The 17,405-nt window shown below is 50.4% G+C and overlaps 1 protein-coding gene across 1 annotated transcript in view; it reads left to right on the top strand.

The window, feature by feature from the left end:
* Nucleotides 1-434: 434 nt before the first annotated feature.
* Nucleotides 435-17,405, top strand: part of LOC139239145 (uncharacterized) — a 62,355-nt gene continuing 45,384 nt past the window's right edge. The window contains exon 1 of the mRNA XM_070867718.1: nt 435-4,071. Coding sequence (XP_070723819.1) covers nt 600-4,071 — 3,472 coding nt within the window. The 5' untranslated portion in view covers nt 435-599. The remainder of the gene's footprint in view (nt 4,072-17,405) is intronic.

The following is a 17,405-nucleotide window of genomic DNA, read 5'->3' as shown; positions in this document are numbered from 1 at the left end:
ATTGGGTTACCCCTTTCTGTCTGGGTTGTGTGTGTGTGTGTTGTTTTTTTTTTGGCCTGTCTCCAACAAGCAGTGAGCGACTTGCCAACCTCCCGCCGGGAGAAGTAACCCGTTAAACGCGCGGGGTCCTGCCGGGCAATCCGGGAGGGGTTGGCAAGCGGCCGGCTCGTTGTGTTTACCGGTCTGGTCAAAATGGCGGGCGGGCGAAAGGCAGTCGGCAGATTCGCCAGGCGCAGGTGAAAATTAAAACGGGGAGCAGAGAGGGGGGCGGGGGGTGGTGGGGGTTGTCCGTCTTCGGTTAAAATGGGGTGATTTAACCGTGTTGTTTTGGAGGGGGATAGCGGGGCGTTTTAATTTGTGTTTCGTTCGTGGAAGCGTTCTGATTGGCTGGCGGGGGCTGGCGAATGTGCGGCCGGGGAGGGCGGACGGCGCAGACTCTCTCGGCGGGGCGGCTGGACGACAATCGGATCGATTAGTCGCGGGTATCGAGCGATGGCGGCGGCGGCGGGAGAGGGAGAGGAAGGGGCGGCCTGAGCCACACACACACACCCACACACCCAGAGAGAGAGAGAGAGAGACCGAGCCCGGGGGAGGGGGAGATGGAGGTGAGCGAGGGCCCGCGGCCCGGGGACCCGCTCGGCCCAGGGCCCGCCTCCGGCTCCCGCCACCGGCACCCGCGGCCCGGCGGCACCGGCACCGGCACCGGGGCCCGACAGCCCGGGGACACGCTTCACCCAGCGGTTGGCAACTGCCTGGGCCAGGGGGCCGGTGATAGCCCCGGGGGCGTGGAGGTCGGCGGTGCCCCTCTGAGGGGAGAGAGGGAGCTCGGTAATATTCCCCAGTCCCAGCGCACCGAGAGTAATGCTAATCTAGGCTTGGGTAACTGTCTCAGTCAGGGTGAGAATAGTTCCAGGGGGATGGAGGTCAGTGATGCCCCTCTGAGGGGAGCCCAGTCCCACCACACCGAGAATAATGCTAATCTGGGAGTGGGCAATTGCCTCAGTCAGAGTAGTAATAGTCCAACAGAGGGAGAGAGTGGGGTTAGCGATATTCCCCAGTCCCACCGCACCGAGAGTAATGCTAATCTGGGAGTGGGCAATTGCCTCAGTCAGAGTAGTAATAGTCCAACAGAGGGAGAGAGTGGGGTTAGCGATATTCCCCAGTCCCACCACACCGAGAATAATGCTAATCTGGGAGTGGGCAATTGCCTCAGTCAGGGTAGTAATAGTCCAACAGAGGGAGAGAGTGGGGTTAGCGATATTCCCCAGTCCCCCCAGATAGAGGATAATACTAATCTGGGAGTGGGCAATTGCCTCAGTCAGGGTAGTAATAGTCCAACAGAGGGAGAGAGTGGGGTTAGCGATATTCCCCAGTCCCCCCAGATAGAGGATAATACTAATCTGGGAGTGGGCAATTGCCTCAGTCAGGGTGAGAATAGTTCTGGGGGGAGGTCGGTCGCTGATGTCCCTCTGAGAGGCGAGAGGGAGGTCGGTCGTATTCCCCAGTCCCACCGCACCGAGAGTAATGCTAATCTAGGCTTGGGTAACTGTCTCAGTCAGGGTGAGAATAGTTCCAGGGGGATGGAGGTCAGTGATGCCCCTCTGAGGGGAGCCCAGTCCCAACTCATGGAGAATAATACTAATCTGGGAGTGGGTAATTGTCTCAGTCAGGGTAGTAATAGTCCAACAGAGGGAGAGAGTGGTGTTAGTGATATTCCCCAGTCCCACCGCACCGAGAGTAATGCTAATCTGGGAGTGGGCAATTGTCTCAGTCAGGGTAGTAATAGTCCAACAGAGGGAGAGAGTGGTGTTAGTGATATTCCCCAGTCCCCCCAGATAGAGGATAATACTAATCTGGCAGTGGGCAATTGCCTTAGTCAGGGTGAGAATAGTTCTGGGGGGAGGTCGGTCGCTGATGTCCCTCTGAGAGGCGAGAGGGAGGTCGGTCATAGTCCCCAGTCCCACCACACCGAGAATAATGCTAATCTGGGAGTGGGCAATTGTCTCAGTCAGGGTAGTCCAGGAGAGGCTGATCAGGGAGAGAGGGGGGTTGATAATGGCCCTCTAAGGGGAGGTCACCCCCAGCAGATAGCGAATAATGCTAGTCTAAGAGTCGACAGCTGTCTCAGTCAGGGTGAAAATAGTCGTGGGTGGTCGGAGGTCGGTGATGCCCCTCTGAGGCGAGCCCAGTCCCATCTCATAGAGAATAATGCGAATCTGGGAGTCGGCAATTGTCTTAGTCAGGGTAGTAATAGTCCAAGCAAGGCTGATCAGGTCGAGAGGGGGGTTAGTAATATACCCCAGTCCCACCAGCAGGAGAATAATGCTAACCTGGGAGTTGACAACTGTCACGCTTGGGGTAGTCCTGCCCCAGGAGAGCCGCAAGTGAATCATACTAATCTGGGAGTGGGCAACTGTCTTAGTCAGGGTGGTAATAGTCGAGGAGGGAAGGAGGTCAGTAATGCCCCTCTGAGGGGAGGTCAGACCCACCTGCAGGAGAATCATGCTAAACTGGCAGTTACCAACTGTCTTGGTCAGGGTCATAATAGTCCAGGAGAGGCGGATGAGGGAGAGATGGGGGTCAGAAATAGCACTCAATCCCACCAGCAAGACAATAATGCTCACCTGGGAGTGGGCAACTGTCATAGTCAGAATAATAATACGCCAGGAGAGTTGGAGGTCAGTAATACCCCTCTACGGGAAGGCCAATCCCATCCGCAAGAGAATCATCTTAATCTGGAAGTGGGCAACTGTCACTCTCGGGGTAATAATGGTCTGGGAGAAGCCGAGCTCCACCACCGGGGAGAGATGGAGGTCGGTAATGCTCCTCGAAGGGGAGGCCGATCCCACCAGATAGAAAATAATGCTAACCTGGGAGTGGGCCACTGCCACAGTCAGGGTAATAATGCCCCGGGAGAGGACAAAGAGTGCAGTCCAGGAAGCAGAGACCATCCGTGCCGGAGAGAAATGGAGATAGACGAGACCCAGAATGGGATAACGATTAATAACCAGCCAGGTGGCACATTCGAAACAGAGGAAGAGATTGCTCAAGTGCAAAATGGGAAGCGGTCGAGAGGGGGAACGGGCGATTGCCTGTTGGAAAATGAGGAGGCAAAAGACGGCCCAGAGGGAGAGCTGATGCAGGACGGAGCATTTGTGCCGGGAGTCGAGAGAGAAAGCGGCGCCGAGGTGGGAGCAAAGGAGCTGGCACCCGAGGGTGGTGAGCACATGGCAGAAAAACTCGAGAGTGTAGCGAGGGGAGAAACGCAACAAGGAACCGGAAAAAACGGAGACGAGGATGTGCCGGCAGAGGAATCTCCGGAAAGGGGGAAAGAGGAGGAAATAAGCCCCGAGCTCCAAGTGCCCGGGGTAAATTGTGCTGCAAAGGAAAGCCCGATGGAGGAGAACTGCCTCGAAACGGAGACACTGAAAGAAAAGGGGAGAAGGCCAAAAATGTCGGCTGTGCAAACGAGAGACAAATTCACACAATGTGTGTCAACAGAGGCGAGACTGCAGGAAGTGAAAATTGAAGCATTGCAGAACGAGGAATATGCAAGCAGAGAGGAAGGCAGCCAAGAGACAGGCAGCCAGGGAGACTGCCAGACCCTGCAATGGACTGTGGTGCAGAAGGAGAATAAGAACACATCTGGACAGGCCGCCGAGGAGCGAGATGTAGACGCGGATAAGACCAATTCTAAAAAGGTTTTGGACAGGGAGAGTGCTGCAGATCTCCAGTCGGATAAAGAGCACAGGGGAACGGAATCTGACCCCGGGGGGCCGTTGCACACAGCAGCAAGCACCGAGAGGCTGCAGATGCCGACTTCGCCGCCCGCCGATGGCTCGGAGCATTCCGCCCCCCCTCGGATACGTTTGGATATGCTCTCCCCGCTCGGAGTGGACGTCAGCCACCCCCTTGCATTGTCTCCCTCCGCTCCGGAGCAGGCTGAGGATTTCAGCTCGCTGTCGCCCTCGCCGGACGGCCGGACGAGACACGGCGCCAAGAGGGTGACCTTTCCCTCGGACGAGACCATCGTCTCCGGTGCTGTGGAGCCGAAAGACCCCTGGAGACACGGTAAAGTCCGCAAATGTGTTTGTTTTCCTGTTTCTTTCTACCGTCGAGCTTTATTGTCTCTTCGTGGGTTAATGCGTTTAAAAAGGGCTGCCATACACATTTCCCGCTAGAAACGTGCGCGCCTCATTTGGTATCTGTCGTCCTGTGCCGAATCGCTCGCCTGAAGACGGCACGGCTGCAGTTGTCCCCGATGCCCCCCCTCCCCCCCCCCCAGGTCTAAGAAAGGGAGCAATCAGCCTGAGGGCCCACTCCAGATCACTGTCTTGCTGGAAAGCATGTGGCTGTGACGGAAGTTACGACACGGCACTAATGTTTATCTTCCACTCGAGCGGTTGTCCGACCCCTGTGTGCCCGCTAACTTCCCCGTATGTTGGGTGATGGCCGCATCGAGCATAGACTAAGTTGATGTCTTCCTTATTTTCCAATCCTTTCGTGACCCTCGTCCCTCCCTATCTCTGTAATCTCCTCCAGCCCCACAACCCCCTCGAGATGTCTGCGCTCCTCTAATTCTGCCCTCCTGAGCATCCCTGATTATAATCGCTCAACCATCAGTGGCCGTGCCTTCTGTTGCCTGGGCCCCAAGCTCTGGAACTCCCTCCCTAAACCTCTCTACCCCTCTCTCCTCCTTCAAGACGCTCCTTAAAACCGACCTCTTTGACCAAGCTTTTGGTCACCTGCCCTAGTTTCTCCTTATGATGCTTGGTGTCAAATTTTTTAGCTCATAATACTCCTGTGAAGCGCTTTGGGACGCTATATAAATACAAGTTGTTGCCTTCGGCGGGATGTGTTGTTTTATTTCACATTTAGTGCTTATCCTTGTTAGCTGAGCAATAATAATTTGATGATTTTTGTGTGATATTAAATAATGGTTGTTCCCATCTGATCCTTTTTGCTTGATGAAACTATCATTAATGTCAACATTCTGTTCTGTTGAGCATAGTGACATAGAATCACAGAAATTTACGACACAGAAGGAGGCCATTCGGCCCATCGTGTCCGCGCTGGCCTACAAAAGAGCTACCCAGCCTAATCCCACTTTCCAGCTCCCGGTCCGTAGCCCTGTAGGTTACGGCACTTCAAGTGCACATCCAAGTACTTTTTAAAAGTGCTAAGGGTTTCTGCCTCTACCACCTTTTCAGTCAGTGAGTTCCAGACCCTCACCACCCTCAGTGATAAAACGTTCTCCTCAACTCCCCTCTAAACCTTCTACTTTAAATCTATGCCCTCTGCTTTTGACCTCTGTGCTAAGGGAAATAGGTCCTTCTAATTCACTCTATCTAGACCCCTCATAATTTTAGACACCTCAACCAGGTCTCCCCTCAGCCTCCTCTATTCCAAAGAAAGACAGCTCCCAGTCAAGTCACCAAGATGTCATCAGCACTCGCTATTTAAACAGCAAATGTACTTGTGTCAACAGTGAGAAACAAGCAAGAGGGTGTGTGAGCTGGCACTACACAATGCCATAACGCAATGGGACTGGGGATCCATCCACGGCCACCCACACTGTGTTCCCAGTCCCACCCTCGTCGCTGTTACTAGGGCAAACCAAAAGGATTGGGCTGCGCTCACTGATTTCCCAGAGGGAGGAGCCAGGTCGTGTGGGAGGTATTGAGCAACTCGCTGGCTCTGCACTCCAGGCTGTAAACATTTTGTGCTTTGAGGAGATCAGCAACCCTACTTTCCTGAAGGCCCAGGCTTCGAATGAGGTCCAGTTCCATGGGCTTTGGGTGCCTCTGGGTCCCTCATCCAGGCGGCTGTGTGAGGCTAGACAGTGTGTGTTGCCGTAAAATTACAACAGTGGGGCGTGGAGGGTGGGCATCACACCTCAACCCCAATCTGTCCATACCCAACATCCGTGCCACATATATTGCACCACAGACAACTGGATAAATCAGAAATTGCGCAGTAGGTCAGTGTCTAAAAAGGGAAAGGTGTTAAGTTTTTTTTATCAGTTTCAAGATGTGGGCGTCGCAAGCAAGGCCGGCATTTATTGCCCATCCCTAATTGCCCCTTGAGAAGGTGGTGGTGAGGCGCCTTCTTGGTCCGTGTGGTGAAGGTGCTGTTGGGTTGGGGGGGGGGGGGGGGGGAGTTCCAGGATTTTGACCCAGCGACGATGAAGGAGCGGCCGATATATTTCCAAGTCAAAATGGTGTGTGACTTGGAGGGAATCTTGGAGGCAATGGTGCCTCCAAGGCGCCTTCTGCTGTTGTCCTTCTAGGCGGTGGAGCTCTTGGGAGGTGCTGCCAAAGAAGCCTTGGCGAGTTGCTGCAGTGCATCTTGTAGATGGTACACACTGCAGCCACGGTGCGCCGGTGGTGGAGGGAGTGAATGTTGAAGGTGGTGGATGGGGTGCCAATCAAGCGGGCTGCTTTGTCCTGGATGGTGTCTAGCTTCTTGTTGGAGCTGCACTCATCCAGGCAAGTGGAGAGTATTCCATCACACTCCTGACTTGTACCTTGTAGATGGTGGAAAGGCTTTGGGGAGTCGGGAGGTGAGACACTCGCCAGCCCCTGACCTCCTTTTGTTGCCACGGTATTTACGTGGCTTGTCCAGTTAAGTGTTTTCTACCTACCCATGCCTCTGTCTGAGGCTAAACCAGACTGTTTGCAGCCCTGGCGTTCTGTTTAACTCTGAGCTGAGCTTCATCACCAAGACCATCAACTTCCACCTCCCTAACATCGCCCCGTCTCCGCCCCTGCCTCAACTCATCTCCTGTCGAAACCCTCATTCATGCCCTTGTTACTTGAAGACTCGACTATTCCAAAGCACTCCTGGCTGGCCTCCCACCTTACAGCCTCCGTAAACTTGAGCTTGCCCAAAACTCTGCTGCCCAGTGTCCTAAACCGCGCTATGTCCTGCTCTCCCATCACCCACTGTGCTCGCTGACCTACATTGGCTCCTGCAACTCCTCCATTAAAATTTTTTTTTTTTTTTATTCAATCCCGCCATGCCCCTCCCTATCTCTGTAACCGTCTATAGGCATCTGAGATCTCTGTGTTCCTCCAATTCTGGCCTCTTGCACATCCCTGATTTCCATCGCTCCACCATTTGTGGCTGGCCCTAAACTCTGGACTTCCCTCCCTAAACCTCACTGTGTCTCCTCTTTTAAGACACTCTTTAAAACCTACCTCTTTGACCAAGCTACTCTTATGTGGTCAAGTTTTGTCCGGTAAGGCTCCTGTGAAACGTCTTGGGGACGTTTTACTATGTTGAAGGCGCTATATGAATGCAAGTTGTAGTCTCTTTTAGCGAGGTCATGGAAAGATGACATTAATTGCTGCATCATTATCACCAGCAATTTCTTAAATCACTTGGGCACCAACTGTATCCCGATGATTACAGGAAGGATGTGATTGCACTGGAGAGGGTACAGAGGAGATTTACGAGGATGTAGCCTGGAGTGGAGAAATTTAGCGATGAGGAAAGATTGGATAGGCTGGGGTTTCTTTTTAACAGAGGAGGCTGAGGGGAGAACTTACTGAGATGCATAAAATGATGAGGGGCCTGGATAGAGTGGATAGGAAGGACTGATTTCCCTTAGCAGAGGGTTCAACAATCAGGGGGCATAGATTTCAAGTAATTGGTAGGGGGTTTAGAGGGGATTTGAGGGGAAACTTTTTCACCCAGAGGGTGGTGGGGGTCTGGGACTCACTGCCTGAAAGGGTGGTCGAGGCAGAAACCCTCACCGCATTTAAAAAGTACCTGCTTGTGCACTTGAAGTGCCGTAACCTGCAGGGCTACGGACCAAGAGCTGGAAAGTAGGATTAGGCTGGATGATTCTTTGTCGGCCGGCGCGGACACGATGGGCCGAATGGCCTCCTTCCGTGCTGTAAATGTCTGTGATAGCAGCAATGGCTGCAGTATAGCAGTTAGCTCGCTGGAAGATCTGAATCAGTATTCTGGAACTGCATCGCCAGTTTGATCCCCTCCTCTCCTGAAGGTGACTATTCTCATTGGGATATGGCATCATTGGGGCTGGCAGTCTTCTGTTACCCCACCAACATTTGAGTCTAGACTGTGAGCGTTTTTCTAACCCAGCCCAATTTTGTCCTCCCCGAATCTCTACAAATGCACTCTTTGCTGTCAGGGCCACTGGCTTGTGATGAAGTTGTCAGAACCCTGGCTGATACTTTTTCCTCCACTTGAATGGTATGGACGGGGGTGGGGGACACTGAGGCAAGTTAGCCTTGTCCGATTTCTGTCATGCCTGAGTTTTGTTAACGTGTAATCTGGTCTTGTTCAGCAATCGGTGACACTTTTTACATTTTGTAAATCTTTTTCAATACTAGGTTCTCAAAGTATATTTTGTGCAGCTGTCACACGTACATTCACACACTTATTTTATGCAGTAGCATTTTATTTATTGAAAAATTACCAGTTCTTGCAGCAGTCCCAATTTGAGAACATAAGAATTAGGAGCAGGAGTCGGCCATTCGGCCCCTCGAGCCTGCTCCACCATCTTCCATCTCAACTCCACTTTCCCGCCCGATCTTCATATTACATAGGATATACGGCACAGAAACAGGTGATTCAGCCCAACTCGTCTTGCCTCGACTTAAATGCTATTTAATGCTTAAATACTATTCGCCTCAACCACTCCCTGTGGCAGCGAGTTCCACATTCTCACCGCTCTCTGGGTAAAGAATTTTCTTCCGAATTACCTATCTGATTTCTTGGTGACTATCTTATATTGATGGCCTCTCTTGATTCCCTTAATATCCACAAATCTATTGATCTCTGTCTTGAATATCTCAACAACTGAGCCTCCACAGCCCTCTGGGGCAGAGAATTCACCACCCTCTGAGTGAAGAAATTTCTCCTCATCTCAGTCTTAAATGGCCGACCCCTTATTCTGAGACTGTGACCCCTGGTTCTAGACTCCCCAGCCAGAGGAAACGCCCTCCCTGCATCTATCCTGTCAAACCCTGTAAGAATTGTATACGTTTCAATGAGATCACCTAAACTTTAGAGAATATAGGCCTAGTCGTCTCAATCTCTCCTCATTGGACAATCCACCTCCCATCCCAGGAATCAGACAAGTAAACCTACATTTTATTCCCTCTAAGACAAGTATGTCCTTCCTTGTGCAACATAATTAATTTCATTTAGCCCACTCTCAGCTTTGGTACACTAGGGAAGGAGAGGAGACAATTCCCAATGATGGTGTTAATTAATAATGAAAGACTGGTATAGGAGTTTTATAGTGCTGTAAACGTTACTACCTCAACACTACAACTGCTGCGTTAAAGGGGAACTACCTTGTAAGAGAAAGAGCTTCTCCCAGTTTATTTCTTCCACTCCTGAAGGTGCTGTCATTCGCTGGGGATATGTTTGGGCTGTTCTTCGTACTCTCTAGGTGGTCAGTCTTCATCTGTGAGCCTAGACAGTGAATGTTGGTCAGCTATTTGTCCTCGCCTGGTATTCGCACAGCAGGGGGGAATCACAGGAAAAAAGAAAGTCCTGCATTCATGTAGCGCTTTTCATGGTCTCCGAGCCAGTGAAGTTCTTTTTGAAATGTAGTCACTGTTGTAATGTGGGAAACGCGGCAGCCAATTTGCGCACAGCAAGCTTCCACAAACAGCAATGTGATCATGACCAGATAATCTATTTTAGTGATGCTAATTGAGGGATAACTCCCTTGCTCCTCTTCGAAATAGTGCCCTGGGATCTTTAGCGTCCACCCGAGAGGGCAGACGGGGCCTCGGTTTAACGTCTCATTTGGAAGACAGGACCTCCGACATTGCAGCGCTCCCTCAGCACTGCACTGGGAGTGTCAGCCTGGATTTTATGTGCTCAAGTCTCTGGAGTGAGACTTGAACCCACAACCTTCTGAATCCGAGGCCCACTGAGCCACGGCTGACAATGATCAGCAGCAGGAAGTCTGGCTGGCTAATTTTTTTTCCCCTCTGTTGCCTTTGGTCACTGAGTCAGGTCCGTTCTAGATCCCCTGTTGCTGCTTCACCTGAGATAAGGTGACTCGGCACAGACCAGTACCATAGATTGTCGATCTGTTTACTGACTGCTCGTCTCCTCCCCCTTTCCATGAGCTGATTATTGCCGTGTTGCCGCTGACTTCGGGGAAAGCTTAGTGGGGTGTTGAAAGAAAAGGATGCACACTGATCAACAACTTGCATTTATTTCGCACCTTTAACATAGTTAAATGTCCCACAGTGCTTAACAGGAGTAATATCAACATTTTTGACCCTGAGTCACAGAAGGAGATATTAGGACAGGTGGCATAAGAAATAGGAGCAGGAGTCGGCCATTTAGCCCCTCGAGCCCGCCCCGCCATTCAGTAAGATCATGGCTGATCTGATTCTTGTTGTATCAAGGAATATGGAGCAAAGGTAAATAGAGTTACGTTACAGATCAGCCATGATCTGATTGAATGGCAGCATTTAGCAGAACAGGTCTCCAGTCGTCCTGGTTAATCCTTGCCACTGGATAAAGGCCTAGCCCATGTGGTGGCTGATGTGCAACGGTCACCACATGTTAAAAAAAAATCCACGCACAGGCATCTTCCATCACTTCAATTGGCGTTCAGGATTGGAATATCGGGTCTTTTGTTGCAACATCTGTGAACCCATGTGGAAGCAAGTCATCTTCGTTCGAGGGACCGCCTATGATGATCACAGCTGATCTGATCCTGGCCTCAACTCTACTTCCCTGCCTGCTCCCCATAACCCTGGACTCCCTTGACCAGTCAAAGAGGTAGGTTTTAAGGAGCATCTTAAAGGAGGAGAGATTAGCAGAGAGGTTTAGGGCAGGAGTTCCAGAGCTTAGGCCTCAGGCAGCTGAAGGCACGGCCGCCGTTGGTGGAGCGATGGAAATCGGGGATGCTCAAGAGGCCAGAATTGGGAGGAGGGCAGCGATCTCGGAGGGTTGTAGGGCTGGAGGAGGGTTACAGAGATAGAGGGGCGAGGCCGTGGAGGGATTTGCAAACAAGGATGAGGATTTTAAAATCAAGGCGTTGTCGGACCGGGAGCTAACGTAGGTCAGCGAGCACAGGGCGGTGAGGGGTGAATCGAACTTGGTGTGAGTTAAAATACAGACAGCAGAGTTTTGGATGAGCACAGGCTTATGTAGGATGGAAGATGGGAGGCTGGCCAGGAGCAGGAGACCATTGGAATAGTCAAGTCTAGCAGAAACAATTGTACGGTGGGATGAGGGCTTCAGTAGCAGATGAGCTGAGGCAGGTCAGTCTCTAACCACACATTAGCTTTGATGTTCTGTAGTCTATTGACGGCAGATTTCACTGCATAGATAGCCAACTGTATTACATTAATCCAAGAATATTCTTGCTAGATCCACCTGCCCGCTTCAAATTCTTGATTGTACCGACACTTACAGGTATGATGCGTGTTGGCACTATCCAGTGCTGGTTACCAAGGAAACAGTAAATTAGTTTCAGATTGCAGTTGTGTCTCCTGGATAGATTGTGCAGCCAAACGTTGGGTGCAAGCAAGCAAAGAATTGCTCCAGTTAGAAAAGAGCATTTGTAAATTTGGCATCTTTGCCAGGAGAATGTAGGGTGCATCAGGAGAGGCTGAAAGATGAAATTCAAGGTACTGCATACCATCCCAGTTTGTTTCTGCCTCCGTAACATCGCCCCTCTCCGCCCCAGCCTCAGCTCATCCGCTGCTGAAGCCCTCATCCATGCCTTTGTTACCTCCAGACTTGACTATTCCGATGCACTTCTGGCTGGCTTCCCACTTTCTACCCTACGTAAACTTAGAGGTGATCCAAAACTCGACTGCCCGTGTCCTAACTCACACCAAGTCCCGCTCACCCATCACCCCTGTGCTCGCTGACCTACATTGGCTTCCAGTTAAGCAACGCTTATTTTCAAATCCTTCCACGGCCCTCGCCCCTCCCTATCTCTGTAATCTCCTCCAGCCCCACAACCTTCCCGAGATGTCTGCGATCCTCTAATTCTGCCACCTTCAGCATCCCTGATTATAATCGCTCAACCATTGGTGGCCGTGTTCTGTTGCTTTGGCCCTAGGGATAACTCCCCTGCTCTTCTTCGAAATAGTGCGGTGGGATCTTTTACACTGTCAGCTGTGGCTCAGTGGGCAGCACTCGCGCCTCTGAGTCAGAAGGTTGTGGGTTCAAGTCCCACCCCAGGAACGCGAGCACATAAATCTAGACTGAGGCTCCAGTGCAGTGCTGAGGGAGCGCTGCACTGTTGGAGGTGCCGTCTTTCAGATGAGACGTTAAACCGAGACCCTGTCTGCCCCCTCAGGTGGACATAAAAGATCCCACGACATTTTTTCGAAGAAGTACAGAGGAATTATCCCCAGTATCCTGGGCAAACATTTTTCTGTCAATCAACATAACAAAAACAGATGATCTGGGTCATTATCACATTGCTGCCTGTGGAAGCTTGCTGTGCACAAGTTGGCTGCTGCGTTTCACACAGTACAACAGTGACTACACTCCAAAAAGTACTTAATTGGCTGTAAAGCGCTTTGAGACATCCGGTGGATGTGAAAGGCGCTATATAACTGCAAGTCTTTCCATTTTCCAACTGAGAGAGTAGATAACTCATCCGAAAGACGGCACCTTCTGACTCCGAGGCGAGTGTGCTACCCACTGAGCCACAGCTGATGAGCTGTGGCGAGTGAAACAGAGTTAACGTTTCGTGCCAATAACCTTTAGCGACCTGAAAGGTTTACTCTGTTTCTCTCTCCACAGATGCTGAGTATTTTCAGCATTTTCTGTTCCTATTTTTTCCACACACGAGTCGCACAGAGGAGCGCTGACGAGGCTCTTCTGAGTGCGTGGGACACCACAACCAAGGCTGATCTTGTCATAAACTGGCAACCACATATATGTGTACGTGCTTCCGAGCAGTGGTCACAGGACAGAAATCGGGTACAAGAAACCCTGGCTGATTTTACATAAGAACATAAGAAATAGGAGCAGGAGTAGGTCATACGGCCCCTCGAGCCTGCTCCGCCATTTAATACGATCATGGCTGATCCGATCATGGACTCAGCTCCACTTCCCCGCCCACTCCCCATAACCCCTTATTCCCTTATCGGTTAAGAAACTCTCTCTCTGTCTTAAATCTACTCAATGACCCAGCTTCCACAGCTCTCTGAGGCAGCAAATTCCACAGATTCACAACCTTCTGAGAGAAGAAATTCTCCTCATCTCTGTTTTAAATGGGCGGCCCCTTATTCAAAGATCATGCCCTCTAGCTCGAGTCTCCCCTATCAGTGGAAACATCCTCTCTGCATCCACCTTGTCAAGCCCCCTCATAATCTTATACGTTTCGATAAGATCACCTCTCATTCTTCTGAATTCCAATGAGTGGAGGCCCAACCTCCTCAACCTTTCCTCATAAGTCAATCCCCTCATCTCCGGAATCAACCTAGTGAACCTTCTCTGAACTGCCTCCAAAGCAAGTATATCCTTTCTTAAATATGGAAACCAAAACTGCACGTAGTATTCCAGGTGTGGCCTCACCAATACCCTGTATATCTGTAGCAAGACTTCCCTGCTTTTCTAAAGATTCCATTGGCCTTCCTGAGCTGGAGACACGGAGATCGCTCACTTGTGCCCAACTAAGATTGACTAACTCAATTCAGACAGGGGATTGACCTTGGAACCTTCCTGCGGTGTGGCAGCATCAAGGGAACAATAGCATAGTGGTTAACTTACTGGATCAGTCATCCAGAGGCCGAGATATAAGTTCAGATCCCACCACGGCAGCTGGGGAAGTTAAATTCAGTTAATTAAATAAATCTGGAATAAAAAGCTCGTGTCAGTAATGGTGGCCATGAAACTACCGGATTGTCGTAAAAACCCATCGGGTTCACCTAATGTCCCTTTAGGGAAGGAAATCTGCCGCCCTTACCCGGTCTGGCCGATATGTGACTCCAGACCCACAGCAATGTAATTGACTCTTCCTCTGAAATGGCCCAGCGAGACACTCAGTTGTTTAACGATAGGCAATAAATGCTGGGCTTGCCCACATCATAGAATCGTAGAAATTTGCGCAAAGAAGGCGGACATTCGGGATCTGACTCAGTCTCACACTGGGCATTGCATTTATTCAGAGTCTTTTTCTTTTTAAGCAATGAATTTTCTTTAATTTCTATTTATTTTCCATCTTCTCCGTCCTCTTCCTGTTTTAAAAAAAATTATGTTTATGTTTTCACTTCTGTTTCATGACCCGACCCCCATCCCTTCCCTTCAGCACCCTGTGTCACCGGCTAGACAGTGAGTGTTGTCCAAACTTGACCCGTTGTTTAATTTAGTTATCTCTTGTCTGGAAAAAGGAAGACTTACATTTATATAGCACCTTTCACGACCACCGGGCCACTTAAAGCGCTTTACAGCCAATTAAGTACTGTTGTAATGTGGGAAACACGGCAGCCAATTTGCGCACAGCAAGCTCCCACAAACAGCAATGTGATCATGGCCAGATAATCTTTTTTTTGTTATGTTGATTGAGGGATAACTACAGGCCCAGGACACCGGGGAGAACTCCCCCTGCTCTTCTTCAGAATAGTGCTACGGGATCTTTTACATCCATTTGAGAGGGCAGACGGGGCCTCGGTTTAACATCTCATCCGAAAGATGGCACCTCCAACAGTGCAGTGCTCCCTCAGTACTGCCCCTCCGACAGTGCAGCACTCCCTCAACACTGCACTTGGAGTGTCAGCCTAGATTGTGTGCTCAAGTCCCTGGTGTGGGACTTGAACCCACGACCTTCTGACTCGAAGGCGAGAGTGCTGCCCACTGAGCCACGTCTGACACTGCGAGATGGTGATGTGATGAGTTTTGATTTTGACAGAGGTTTTAGAAAGGAGCAGCACTTGAAGCTTAGGAGAAAGAAAATGTATTCTATAAGAAATGAGAGCAGGAGTAGGCCATTCGGTCCCTCAAGCCTTCTCCGCCATTCAATAAAATCATGGCTGATCTTACATCAACTCCACTTTCACACCCGATCCCCATATCCCTTGATTGCCTTGAAGGAACTGAACGACTGAGCCTCCACAGCCCTCTGGGGCAGAGAATTCCAAAGATTCACCACCTTCTGAGTGAAGAAATCTCTCCTCATCTCAATCCTAACTGACCGCCCCTTTATCCTGAGACTGTGACCCCTGGTTCTAGACTCCCCAGCCCGGGGGAAACCACCTCCCTGCATCTAGAAACATAGAAATTTACAGCGTAGAAGGAGGGCATTTCGGCCCATCGTGTCCACGCCGGCCGACAAAGAGCCACACGGCTCTTGGTCAGCAGCCCTGAAGGTTCTACTCTATCAAGCCCTTTGAGACTTTTATATGTTTCAATGTGATCACCTCTCATTCTTCAACAGCAACTTGAATTTATCTAGGTAGTAAAACGTCCCACGGTGCTTGACAGGGATGTAAATCTGACAAATTTTGACACTTGAGATATTCGGGCAGCTGAGCAAAGGCTTAGTCAAAGAGGTAGGTTTCTAAACTCCCGAGAATACGTCTGTGCACAGTGTAATGCTGACGGACAAGACACTTGATGTGCAGATCTGAGCGTGAACCCTCCCCTAACCCTGCACAGGCCTTTTTGTAGCTCGGTCAGACCGTTTCCTGTGAGCTCTTGTCTTGTGAGGAAGCTGCTGTGAACCGCACAGCCCCAGTGAGGTCATGTAACACATACAGACACAATGCTCACGCGGAGAATCTCAACGGCACATTACACACATTCAGAAACTGGGACAGACAAACGGTACTCGCTGTCCCTGCAGTCTTTTCAGAACATTGAAGGGGGCGGCGGGCGAAATCCAGAACTCTGTGATGTTACCGGATGAGTATATAAATCAGGCAGTATCACAGGTTCCGCAGGAAGGGTATTCTGCTATAAGGGAAGGGTTCCACAAATATATTTTTCAGATATATAGCCTGTTCGGACAAAAGTAAAATCTCTTGGCCATCTGTTAAGAAAGAAGGACTTGCATTTCTATAGCGCCTTTCACAGCCACCGGATGTCTCAAAGCGCTTCACAGCCAATGAAGTGTTTTTTTTTTAAGTGTAGTCACTGTTGTAGGAAACGCGGCAGCCAATTTGCGCACAGAAAGCTCCCACAAACAGCAATGTGATAATGACCAGATAATCTGCTTTTGTTATGTTGATTGAGGAATAAATATTGGCCCCAGGACACCAGGGATAACTCCCCTGCTCGTCTTCAAAATTACGTCCACCCGAGAGAACAGACGGGGCCTCTGTTTAACGTCTCATCTGAAAGACGGCACCTCCGACAGTGCAGCATTCCCTCAGCACTGCACTGGGAGTGTCAGCCTGGCTTTTTGTGCTCAGGTTCCTGGAGTGGGACTTGAACCCACGACCTTCTGACTCAGAGGCGAGTGTGCTACCCACTGTGCCACAGCTAACACTGTTAAGAGGTGTCTCAAAGATGATTTTCCCTCCCTCTGGGAGGAGATGCTCAGTCTCCATCCGCTGCCCCTCTACAATTTGAAATTGATGTCGAGAACCTGCTCCTGCATCCCTCGACTTGGGTGACTCTCGTTGGGCTAAGGTTCCATAGAAGCTGATCGCAATGCAGTGAGTCACCCAGGAGAACTAGCATCCGTGAACTTGAGGTCATCCAAAACTCTGCTGCCCGTGTCCTAACTCGCACCAAGTCCCGCTCATCCATCACCCCCTGTGCTCGCTGACCTACATTGGCTCCTGGCTAAGCAACGCCTCGATTTTCAAATTCTCATCCTTGTTCTCAAATCACTCCATGGCCTCGCTCCTCTCTTTCTCCCTAATCTCCTCCAGCCCCACAACCCCCCGAGATGTCTGCGTTTTTCTAATTGTGCCCTCTTGAGCCTCCCTGATTAGAATCGCTCAATCATTGGTGTCCGTGCCTTCAGATGCCTGGGCCCCCAAGCTCTGGAATTCCCTCCCATAACCTCTCCGCCCCTCTACCTCTGTTTCCTCCTTTAAGACGCTCGTTAAAACTTACCTCTTTGACTAAGCTCCGTTCTGATATCCCCTTATGTGGCTCGGTGTCAAATTTTGTTTGATGATGCTCCTGTGAAGTGCCTTGGGATGTTTTACTACATTAACGGCGCTATATAAATGCAAGTTACAATTGTGTGTCAGCCTAGACGTTAAATGTTACCAATCCTGGCCGAGTCTGATCATGTCCTCACCTGATGAGCAGGGAGGTACATATTTCAGAAGGGGTAACTAGCTAGCAGTTAGGAGGGATACCCCATGACTATTCTGAGCCCATTGACGACCTGAGGTTGTACTGCGTCCTTGAAACTCATTCCAGTGCATTGTGTGAATTCCAGCAGAGTCAGCATCCGAAAGAGAAAACAAGCGGGTTAATGT

Source organism: Pristiophorus japonicus, chromosome 26 (assembly GCF_044704955.1).
Source record: "Pristiophorus japonicus isolate sPriJap1 chromosome 26, sPriJap1.hap1, whole genome shotgun sequence".
In the NCBI taxonomy this organism is placed as follows: domain Eukaryota; kingdom Metazoa; phylum Chordata; class Chondrichthyes; family Pristiophoridae; genus Pristiophorus; species Pristiophorus japonicus.
This window is presented reverse-complemented; position numbering and strand designations above follow the sequence as displayed.